Source organism: Oryctolagus cuniculus, chromosome 13, assembly GCF_964237555.1.
Source record: "Oryctolagus cuniculus chromosome 13, mOryCun1.1, whole genome shotgun sequence".
NCBI classification, from domain to species: Eukaryota; Metazoa; Chordata; class Mammalia; order Lagomorpha; family Leporidae; genus Oryctolagus; species Oryctolagus cuniculus.
In genome coordinates this window covers 13,377,974-13,390,066 of record NC_091444.1, presented here as the reverse complement: position 1 = coordinate 13,390,066, position 12,093 = coordinate 13,377,974, and the positions used below count along the sequence as shown (strand labels likewise).

The window sequence follows — 12,093 nt, the reverse complement described above, 5'->3', positions numbered from 1 at the left end:
CTCTTCCAGATACTGGTTTCATTTCCTTATGATATATGCTTAAGAGATTTATATTTCACTGCTAAATCTGCATTATTTAACTTTGTTGCCCAAAATCTTACATAAATATGATCATTTATCTTTTAGAGGTATATTTCAGTTAAATTATTCTATGTAAGCACTTTTTTCCCCCACTAATATCCTTTCCATGAAGCCTTATTTATTGTCTGTATTTGATTAGCAATCTGAGTTTACTTGCTTTTGACATGCATTTCAGGAGAACGCCAGAAAGTCCTGAATTGGCTGTTGTCATATAATCCTTTGTGGCTTCGAATTGGTCTAGAGGTAAGCATATATTTCTGTTTCTGAAAACAGTATTTCTTTATTACATAATTTTAGTAGAATAGATTCTTTAATAAAATATGGTTTTACTTATAAAAGTTAGGAAGTCATTTTGTTAGTTTGGTTCACCTTTCAGTAAAAAATGTAAGATCTGTTAATAAATGCTCATCAGTTAAATAGACTGTGCCATTATATATTACCATTATTGTGATACTATTACAGAATAGTTTACCTGTAACCTCTTAAATAGCTACAGGTTTTGCTGTAGGTAATGACAACTATACTAAGCTTATTCCTGAACATTTACAAATGAAAAGACTAGACTGTATTAAATACATTTTCTGATTTAAACCTCATTAGTACCCAGTGAGGTATGTGTTATTATTGCCACTTCACTAAGAAAACAGAAGGTTAAATGCTAAGTGAATTGCCAAATGCCAATATCAGTCAAGATTTGAGCCTTTACCAGCCTAATATCAAGGCTCAATGTAGTAACCATTCTAATGAAGCACTCCTTATGAAAATGTCATCAGGATTTCAGTTATTCACATGGGTCTTAGCTCAGTAATAGCTAGGATGTTAAAACTAACTGAATTAGAAAGCTATTACTAGTGGTTGGCGTTTAAAAGTATGCATTTATTCAAAAATCCTCTTTGCTTCTCTCCCCTGTAGTCTTTTTTCTAGTATACTTTTATAGCTTTTCTAGGTTTGCTATGTTCCTCACCTGATATTTCCCACGCTTTCAGTTTATTTCAGGCTTTAGAATAGTAGAATCTTTAGGATTGAAAGGAATCATTGCAAATAATCTGACTTTTATGTGCTAATAAATTGAGGCCCAGAAAGAATAAATAATCAGCTTACTGCAGTCACTCAACTTGATAGTGTCATTGGTTAGATTTCTAATTTAAATCCTTTTTAAAGTATGCTTTTCCTTTCATTAGTCAGCAAATTACCTACTAACTGGCTTTGCTTTACATGTCAGATAATTTTTGAACCTCAGTTTCAGTAGGGTTCTCAATTTTGGGACATAGTTTTATTTGTGGCAAGAGTAAAAAGCAAGCACATTGGATAGAAATTTGGAATACCTTTTAAAACTTGTGCTTAAGGTTGTGTGCATTACCTCTACCCTTATTTCATTACCAGAGTACATTATCTATCAAGCACAAACTAGTCAGAAATGTATTAACTTCCCGCAAGAGACACAGCATGTCTGTGACAAATAGTGGGGATGTGTAATCCTTTCACAGGGAGTGGTGGATAAATGACTTGAACAATAAAACATTCTGCCTCAGCACTATATTTTAGTTAATGGGCATGGCCTTGGAAGATTTTAAGAAAGTTTCAAAGGCTAAAAAACTAAGTAGAAAAAGATAGATTTCTCTATTGTGGCAACTATTAACACTTTTTCCTGCTTTCATCTCTACATTTTATCAGTATATTACAGGATTACAGAATAATTTGATATGTCTTTAGTTTTTTCTAATTTCTTCGAAAAATCGTTAAAAAGCATGGTGAGGTTAAACTAATGTCACATTTAAGTCACTGACTATAAATAGATCTGAACATCCCAAATTATTAGGTTATGTGCAGATGCTTTTTCATTTGATAAGTAATAGAAAATTTTGAATATGTTGGTTTCTGTTATACCTTCATTTATTTAGCAGGACAATTATATTAAATTTTAACAATATGCTAGTATTTGATATTTTTTAATATATATGAAAAATTTTAAATGTAAATATTGTTTTCCAAGTGAATAAGAACTTATCTTAGTCCTAAACTTTGTCTTTTTTCACTGTGAAGTAGTATACATACCAAAATGTGTATAAAGCATGCATGTAAAATTTAAGGGGGTTGTTTAGTATATAACATATCATTTCCATACTTTTCTGGAAACAACAAATTGCATTCCTTAGAAGATCATGCCCTTCCCCGGTTATATCCTTTTTGCTTCTTAAAGATAGCATAAGCCTCAGTTCTGCTGTAATTTTTTCTTTTCAGACAATTTATGGAGAACTCATTTCTTTGGAAGATAATAGTGATGTCACAGGGTTAGCTATGTTTATTCTGAATCGCTTGCTTTGGAATCCTGATATCGCAGCTGAATATAGACACCCCACTGTTCCACATCTCTATAGAGAAGGTAGGTGTTGCTGGCACTGCTTTATCTCCATGCTGTGTAAATGGCTTGTCACTCTTTCTGTTTGCATTTTACTTTATCAAAGAAACCGGTGTTAATACCTCTCTGTTTCCACTACCTTCCCTTCATCCGCCCCTCTTTCCTTATCATTCCCCATCATTTCCTCCATTACTGTTTATAATCATTATTATCTGTTTGTTGTCTCTGCCCATTCACTCCCTCCAGTAGTTTGTAATTCCTGTGGAGATCTTATTTGTTATAGTTTGTTACTGTAGATCTAGTATCCGGGATGATGCCTGCATATAGTAGGTGTTCAGTAAATACTTGTTGAGTGAGATCAGTTAGATCTCTTGGTGTCTTTGTGCCTATTTCCTCATCCATGAGTTGGGTATTTTAAATGGTACCTGGCCCTCAGAGTCATTATGAGGATGAAATGTAAAACAAAGTATTTTATTGTTGCTTGCTACATTTTTTTATTTGTACATGATTAGCATTAGGGTTAGCTTATTTCAAAGTGAAACTTACCTTCCATGATTAACTTACTATGCTTTTTTGTACTTTATTTAAGATCATGAAGAAACTTTGTCGAAGTTTACACTGAAAAAGTTATTGTTGTTGATCTGTTTCCTTGATTATGCTAAACTTTCCAGACTTATTGATCATGATCCTTGTCTCTTCTGTAAAGATGCTGAATTCAAGGTATAGTTTTAATGTTCTGTTTCACATTTCATATTTCCTGTCTAAAACTTGCCTGTTTTTATGACATATTCTCTCTTTAGACAAAAATTAATTTTCAGAAGAATAGTACTGTGCTGTAAAATAAGAATACCTATTTAATGAGTTTTCGTTATTAATTATAACCAGGCCTTCTTTTTATTGGTTGATCTTTCACTAGAACATTAATTATTTACCTTTTTTAAAAAGGTCTTAGGGGCTGGTGCCGAGCCTCACTTGGTTAATCCTCTGCCTGCAGCGCCTGCATCCCATATGAGCGCAAGGTTCTAGTCCCAGTTGCTCCTTTTCCAGTCCAGCTCTCTGCTGTGGCCTAGGAGGGCAGTGGAGGATGGCCCAAGTGCTTGGGCCCCTGCACCCGCATGGGAGACCAGAGGAAGCACCTGGGTCCTGGCTTCGGATCGGCATAGCTCTGACCGTAGCAGCCATTTGGGGAGTGAACCATCAGAAGGAAGACCTTTCTCTCTGTCTCTCTCTCTCTCTCACTGTCTAACTCTATCTTTCAAATAAACAAACTAAAAAAAATAATAATAATAAAAAATAAATAAAAAGGTCTTAAATTAGCAGTATAGAAGTTTGTATTATTACCATATGGCATGAAACTGGAAATATTTTTGTAGTAATATTTAATTTTATTTCTATATGTAAAGAATGGTTTGGATTTGTTTTTATCATAAACAAAATTATTACAATGTAATACAATATTTACAACTTGTGTCTTTATAGGCTAGTAAAGAGATTCTTCTGGCTTTTTCACGAGATTTCCTAAGTGGAGAAGGTGACCTTTCCCGTCACCTTAGCTTATTGGGATTACCTGTTAGTCATGTCCAGACACCATTTGATGAATTCGATTTTGCTGTGACCAATCTTGCTGTGGACTTGCAATGTGGGGTGCGTCTTGTGTAAGTATAAGAAATAGAATTATTTTACTTTACAGAATAATAGACTAAAATTTTCTGGAAAATACTTTTTTTCCCTCTGCTGGTATGTGATTAGAGTCTGTGATAGGAACTACTGATGTCTCAGGACAGGAAGAACATGAAGCTCATATTGCAAACATTGAAATAGCACCCTGTATTGACAGTGGCTTCTGTATTATTTGAGACCGTAGCATTAACTTTATTATACATATGAGGAATATAAGTTGAATAGGTAGAATGACTTGCCCAAGTTTATACAATGGAATCTGGACATATACTCATGATGTCTGCCTTCAAATTATACAATACTTTCTTAGTTATAAAGTAGAATTCTTAAAATTGGCTATGGTATTAAGTAATGGGTTGCCAGTTTCTGCTTTGGAAGGAATGGCCTGTGGCATGTTTCTGTGGTTGCCTCTTTAGGACACTGGGCTTGGAGACAACTGTCTTGTTTCTAGGGAACTCTCCAATGTGTTGTATGTCCTCTCAAGGAAGCACTCTTAGAGTCAAAGAAGAGGATTTTTGTAAAGCAAAGATACAATTTTTCTCTGTGTATTTAAGAATTGCTAAGCCTCAAAAGAGCCATTTCAGTTTTGAAATATGGGAAGTACAGAATTAATGGTCTTCATAAAATATCTCTGTTACAATAAAACTTTCAGAACTCTTTACCTGACCTACTGCATCTTAAATTGCTGTGGTATAGCCAGAATCTTGCAGGCAATCTTCATGTCAAAATACTAAGGGGCGGACGGTGCCGCAGTTCAATAGCCAAATCCTCCACCTGCAGTGCCAGCACACCGGGTTCTAGTCCCGGTCGGGGCGCTGGAGTCCGTCCTGGTCGCTCCTCTTCCTGTCCAGTTCTCTGCTGTGGCCTGGGAGTGCAGCGGAGGATGGCCCAGGTCCTTGGGCCCTGCACCCGCATGGAAGACCAGGAGAAGCACCTGGCTCCTGGCTTTGGATCAGCGTGGTACGCCGGCTGCAGTGCACCGGCCGCAGCCGCTATTGGGGGGTGAACCAATGGAAAAGGAAGACCTTTCTCTCTGTCTCTCTCTCTTTCACTGTCCACTCTGCCTGTCAAAAAAATAAAAAATAAAATAAAATAAAAAAATTAAAGTACTAAGGGGCTAAAAGCTACTGAACAGAAATGAGGCTACTTGGCTATACCAGTTAACTTCTTTGTTATGACCCAGAGATGTCTTTGAGGAGGAACCTTGAAAGATTCAAGCAGAGGATAAGGGTCTACTTGGCTGGAATGGAGTAATTCTTCATTTTTGAGGAAGACATCCCTCAGTTTTTAGGAATACAAGGAATCCCCAGTTTCTTCAAAAACATGCATGTCCCTTTCTTCCTTCTGAGTATTTTCACAAATTAGTATCTTTTTTTTTTTTTTTTTAAGATTTATTTATTTATTTGAAAGTCAGTTACACAGAGAGAGAAGAGGCAAAGAGAGAGAGAGGTCTTCCATCCACTGGTTCACTCCCCAGATGGCCACGATGGCCGGAGCTGCGCCGATCCGAAGCCAGGAGCCAGGAGCTTCCTCCAGGTCTCACATGCGGGTGCAGGAGCCCAAGGACTTGGGCCATCTTCTACAGCTTTCCCAGGCCATTGCAGAGAGCTGGATCAGAAGTGGAGCAGCTGGGTCTTGAACTGGCGCCCATATGGGATGCCAGCGCTTCAGGCTAGGGCGTTAACCCACTGCGCCACAGTGCCGGCCCCTAATATTCTGAATATTATTGTTAATTTCTATCATTCAAGCAGTTTCCATACATTCTATATCATTTGCTGAAATTATTTCAGATTTTTTTTTATATTTGGTGCATTTGTTCATTCTATAATTTTAAGCCACCACATTTATTGTCTAGCCAGTAGGAATTCATGTTTTCAAACTTTTTCTACTTTCCAGGAGGAGCAGGGGTAGGTTTAATGTTGTGTTATTTTCCCAGACATTTTTAATGCTTTAACATGAGTTACTAAGGACTTAGCAATATTGGATTTTGATGATATGTGGTTGATTAAAGTGTCAATCATTAAGAGTCTCAGTTTTACATGCCAAATTTTTATTATGTTCAGTGTTAACAACAATGACTGTTTCATGGTTTTTGAAAGTCACTTTAAAATATGTGGACTCCTTTAATACCAACGGTTATGGATTGTTCTGTTGCCGACATGCTTCCTACATTGATTGGGTGGTTGGCCTGGAATGAGCTTAAGTCACTTTCTAACTCTTAGAGACTATGGTTCTATAAGTAATTCTGCCAGCTCTTACATAATCAGTTGGAGCTTGCTTTTTCTGTGGGACTATCAACTGTTGTCTAGAGAATAAAGCACTAGATGGTGTTAGGGATTTGAGGTCAAACTGTGGTGTACCTGTCTTTTTCAGGTATGCCCTCAGATTATTTTTGAAGTAATCTGTTAGAGAATGACTATGGAAACTGATAAAACTAGCCTTTAGTTCTTGACTTAGTTGTGGCATTACCAGCTTATATGACCCTGGGCAATTTACTTAATTTCACTGGGCTTGGTTTCTTTATCTAAATAGGGTAATAAGAACTGATTGAGGGATTTACTGTGATGACTGAAATAAGAGAAGAGAATACATGTTTGATATGTAGAATTTAAAATACCTGAATAATATTCCTCTTCTCTCATTTCTTTTCTCTTTTTCTTTCACTCTAGAGCCCTCTTGTTTTATTCATGTGTATATTTCTGAGTGTATGTCTCAATTTCTTTTCTTTTTTTTTTTAAAGATTTATTTATTTGTCTGAGAGGTAGTGTTACACAGAGAGAGAGAGAGAGAGAGAGAGAGATTTCTTCCATCTTGGCCACAATGGCCTAGGCTGGGCCAGACTGAAGCCAGGAGCCATGAGCTTCATCCTGGTCTCCCACATGTGTGACAGAGACCCAAGCACATGGGCTATCTTCCATTGCTTTCTCAGGTGCATTAGTAAGGAGCTGGATTGGAAGTGAAGCAGCTGGGACTTGGACCAGAGCCCATATGGGATGGTGGTGGTTTAATTCACTGTGCCAGCCCATTGTCTCATTGTTTTCTTTTATAGTTTGTGCATGGACTTCAACAACCCAGACTTAACATGAAAAATTACTCTACTTGCTAACCATGGAGCAACAGAGCTATAAAATAATTTTCTGGAGTCTTTCTGACATTAATAACACCCTTTATCTCTTGGAATTTATATTTATAATAACCAAGTTACATGAAAATTATTCATTTTTATATGCTTTTCATATATGTTTTTACATAACAATTTCATCTGAAAATTTATTTCCTGCTAGGCGAACCATGGAACTTCTCACACAGAACTGGGATCTCTCAAAGAAACTCAGGATTCCTGCAATAAGTCGTCTTCAAAAGATGCACAATGTTGACATTGTTCTTCAAGTCCTAAAATCAAAAGGAATTGAATTAAGTGATGAGCATGGTAAAGACAACTAAAATTGATTTCTACACTGAGTGTTCATATGTACATAGATTATGCTAACAGGCTATCTTTTCATTTATAGGAAATACAATTCTGTCTAAGGATATTGTGGATAGGCACAGAGAAAAAACTCTTGGGTTGCTTTGGAAAATAGCATTTGCCTTTCAGGTATTGTATATCTGGTATATTTTGCAGTTTTTACTAATTTTGAATAATGATGTACAAAAGCAATTTGAATCAAATAGAGATTGCTGGGGTTTATTCTGTCCCTGGACATGTAATATTTGCCATGTATATGTTCCAGTTTAATCTTCTCCATCCACTGGCAATGTTGGTTGTAAAATCTTCCTCACAGTGAGGAAACTGAAGCTGAAGCTTATGTCATTGATTAAAAGTAGAGATTAGAACAGAGGTTTATATTGCTACAAATTCCACATTTTTAAGTCTTAAGCATTCTAGCACTTCCATGGATTGTGTTTGTCTTTTTTAAAATGCATTTTTATGCTAAAACATATGTTGTATGTATTTCCCTAGATTTTTAAAAAATTTCTTTATGGGTTATATTTCAGCCTTCAATAGTTTCTCTAAGTAAAAGATAGTTATTTTAAATTCTGTGGTTTAAAAATACTCAACAGAAAACATAAAGGTATTTATTTTTTCTTATGTGTATTTCAGGTGGATATTTCCCTAAATTTAGATCAATTAAAGGATGAAATTGACTTTCTAAAACAAACGCGGCGTATAAAGAAAACAATGTCTGCACTAACATGTCATTCTGATGCTTTTGTTAATAAAAAAGACAAAAGGAATCATGATTCCTTTGGACAATATAGTGAAAGCATTAAATTATTGATGGATTGGGTGAATGCTGTTTGTGCTTTCTATAATAAAAAGGTAAATTTCTTTGACTTTGTTTAAAATCAATATATTTTTAAAGATTTATTTATTTGAAAGGTAGAGTAGCACAGAGAGAAAAAAAGAAAGAAATCCTCCATACACTTGTTCACTCCCCAAATGACTACAATGACCGGGGCTGGACTGAGCTGAAGCTGGGAGCCAGGAACTCTATCCTGTTCTCCCACATGGGTGATAGAGGCTCAGACACGTGAGCCATCATCCTCTGCTGCTGAGGTGTGTTAGCAGAGAGCTGGTTTAGAAGCAGATTAGCTGCTACTCAAACCAGCACTACCATGTTGGGTGTGGGTGCCCCTTGCAGCAGCTTAATCCACAGCTGCACAACACCTGTCCCAACCCAGGATGCTGAAACACATTTTGGTGAAGTACAATTAAACTTAATACATAAAATCTATTTTTGCTTTTATTGCCATTAAGAGTATAATTATGTGGAAAAAATGCTCTGCTGCACATCTAGTAAGGAATATAAAACAGGAACAAATGATGTAGAGCACATATAACTAGATATGGTAAACTCTTATACCTTGAAGTTGTTAGTAGAAAAACTGTCAATTACATATCTCTGTTTTAACTAATACTAGAGAGCTAAAGAAGACACAGTTGACATCCTTATTCATGGATGCCTTATTTGGAATTTGCCTACTAACTAAAATTTATTTCTAATGCAAGAATTAATGCTGGTGTGTAAACACCAAGGCACTCATTTCCAGTGAGGTCCAGTGAAGTGATACTCTGCCTTCTTGTTTCAGCAGTTCCACTGAAAAAAGCAAGTGTCCTGTATTTTGCATTTTTGTGCTTTTTCTTGCTCATTTCCTGTTTAAAATGTCCCTCAAGTGTAGTGCTGTAATAGTCTAGTGTTCCTAGATTGTAATATGCAGAAATAAGTGTGCTAAATAAGTTTCATTCAAGTATGACTTGTAATGCTTTTGCTGCAAATTCGTTGTTACTGAATGAGAAACATACCTAAAACAAGGTTATATATTGACTGGTTGATGAAAATATTGTGACCAGAGGCACACAGGAGCCTAACCCTGTACTTGTATTTCCCTGATGAGTTCAATATTCACTAATTCAGTGATCATGAATAATGAGAATCAACCATAATTATTGTAATTTATGAAGATTGCTATCAAAATTACTACAAACTAGGTGGCTTAAAATAGAAATTTATTGCAACCAATTGTCCAATGTCTATTTTCATTGTGTTCTATAGCATAGTTGGCTAACGATAGTCTACGTCACTTTGTTACGTATTTCAAAATAACTAGAAGGTTTCATAGGTTTTCTGTGCATAGAAATAATAAATGTTTAAGGAGGTCAAATGCTATTTACCCTGATTTGCTCATCACACATTATGTTTATGGAATTTATTTTATTGTATTCCTTAAGTATATACAAATATTGTATCAGTTAAAAGAATAGAAATGTATTTTGTCACAGTTCTAGAGGTTAGAAGTCTGAAATCAAAGTGTTAGCCTGGCCATGCTCTCACTGAAGATTCTGGGGGAGACTTTATTCCATGCCTTTCTCTGAAATTCTGGTGTTTTCAGCAATCCTTGACATTCCTTGTGTTGTAGGTGTGTTACTTCAGTCTGCCTCTGTTATCACATGGAGTTCTCCCTGTATGTTTGCTTCTTTTGTCTTTTGTTTTTTTATTTTTTTGTTAGCTTTATTTATTTTTTGAAGTTTTCTTATATTAACATAAAGAGAACAGATTTCATGCATTCTACAGGTACAGTTCTGAAAAGACAACCATGCTTCCCTCCTACCATTCTCTGACTTCCTTACCTCCCTCCCATCTCTTCCTGTCATCAGTTTTTACAAAGATGTAATTTTAATCCACTCTATATCTGCAGGCTTATTTCACTACTAACCATAATATTCAACAAGTAAAAAGTAGGAAGACCACGGTTCTGCATAAGTATAAACAATCATATCACAAACTGTCCATTTCATTCCTATACTTTTTTTTTTGTATTCTGTATTAACTACCATTTATCAGAGAAAACATATTTATGTTTTTTGAGATGCTTATTTTACTACGGATAATAGTTTTCAGTTACATCTATTTTGTTGCAAAAGACAGGATTTCATTCTTTTTTATGGCTAACTAGTATTCCATAGTGTTAATATACCACATTTTCTTTATCCAGTAATCAGTTGGTAGACATCTGGGTTGATTCATTTTGGATTAAAGCTCATTTTATACCAGTGTGACTTCATTAAATAAGTTTACATTCTTTTTATGTATTTATTTATTTATATTTATTTTAGAGGTAGAGTTACAGACAGTGAGAGGGAGAGACAGAGAGAAAGGGCTTCTGTCCGTTGGTTCACTCCCTAACTGGCTGCAACAGCCAGAGCTGTGCTGATCCGAAGCCAGGAGCCAGGAGCGTCTTCTGCGTCTCCATCGTGGGTGCAGGGGCCCAAGGGCTTAGGCCATCTTCCACTGCTTTCTCAGGCCGTAGCAGAAAGCTGGATTGGAAGAGGAGCAGCCGGGACTAGAACTGGTGCCCATATGTGATGCCAGTGCCGCAGGTGGAGTGTTAACCCACTGTGCCATGGTGCCGGCCCCAATAAGTTCACATTCTGAGGTTCTAGGCAAGACATGAGGTTTTGAGGGATTCTCTTCAATCAAGGATAATGATTAATGTTATAATAATACCACAAATTTATTATTAATAAAACCATATCCTATTTTAGGAATGTTTGGTATTTTATAATTGAGAATTGGTGACAATAGTATCATCACGGATACTGTTAGCAACTGGTATTCTTAGCTATTAAAAGAAAATAAAGGATTACAAAGCTATTAAAATGTTTTACTATCTAAAAAGATAGTTAATATTTTTCTGGCATTTTCTCTCAGGTGGAGAATTTCACAGTGGCTTTCTCAGATGGTCGTGTGTTGTGTTACCTGATCCACCACTACCACCCTTGCTATGTGCCTTTTGATGCCATTTGTCAGCGCACTACCCAAACTGTGGAGTGCACGCAGACCGGTTCAGTGGTATTAAATTCATCATCTGAATCTGATGATAGTTCTTTGGATCTGTCTCTTAAAGCATTTGATCATGGTTAGTACTTTTTTATATGTAACTTTTCCAATTCTTTGCCATGCTTGATCTTTGGCAGCTGTAGTCTAATAACTGTTTTTCACTTGCATACTAGAAAATGCTTCAGAACTATACAAAGAGCTCCTAGAAAATGAGAAGAAAAATTTTCATTTAGTTAGGTCTGCAGTTCGAGACCTTGGTGGAATACCTGCAATGATTCATCATTCAGATATGTCAAATACAATTCCAGATGAGAAGGTAGGTAACAGAAGATCTCTTTATAACCTTTGATAACAAGAGTCTCAGAAGATGATAGGAAGGCATATATTCTCTGTCGATCTTCACTTAACATCTTTTGTTTTTTAGGTGGTCATTACTTATTTGTCATTTCTCTGTGCAAGGCTTTTGGATCTTCGTAAAGAAATAAGAGCTGCCCGTCTTATACAGACAACCTGGAGAAAATATAAACTACAAAAAGATCTGAAATGCTATCAGGTACTCCCTGTAAATGAAACACTGCAGTAAATGAAACACTGCAGTGTGGATTGTCACTTATAAGATGCTGGTTGATT

The 12,093-nt window shown here is 36.0% G+C and overlaps 1 protein-coding gene across 1 annotated transcript in view; it reads left to right on the top strand.

The window, feature by feature from the left end:
• The window catches only part of ASPM (assembly factor for spindle microtubules), a 53,165-nt gene that overhangs the window by 14,232 nt on the left and 26,840 nt on the right, over positions 1–12,093 (top strand). The window contains exons 7-16 of the mRNA XM_008268710.4: positions 257–324; positions 2,323–2,464; positions 3,030–3,160; positions 3,920–4,095; positions 7,405–7,550; positions 7,633–7,718; positions 8,226–8,444; positions 11,335–11,542; positions 11,637–11,779; positions 11,888–12,016. Coding sequence (XP_008266932.3) covers positions 257–324; positions 2,323–2,464; positions 3,030–3,160; positions 3,920–4,095; positions 7,405–7,550; positions 7,633–7,718; positions 8,226–8,444; positions 11,335–11,542; positions 11,637–11,779; positions 11,888–12,016 — 1,448 coding nt within the window. The remainder of the gene's footprint in view (positions 1–256; positions 325–2,322; positions 2,465–3,029; positions 3,161–3,919; positions 4,096–7,404; positions 7,551–7,632; positions 7,719–8,225; positions 8,445–11,334; positions 11,543–11,636; positions 11,780–11,887; positions 12,017–12,093) is intronic.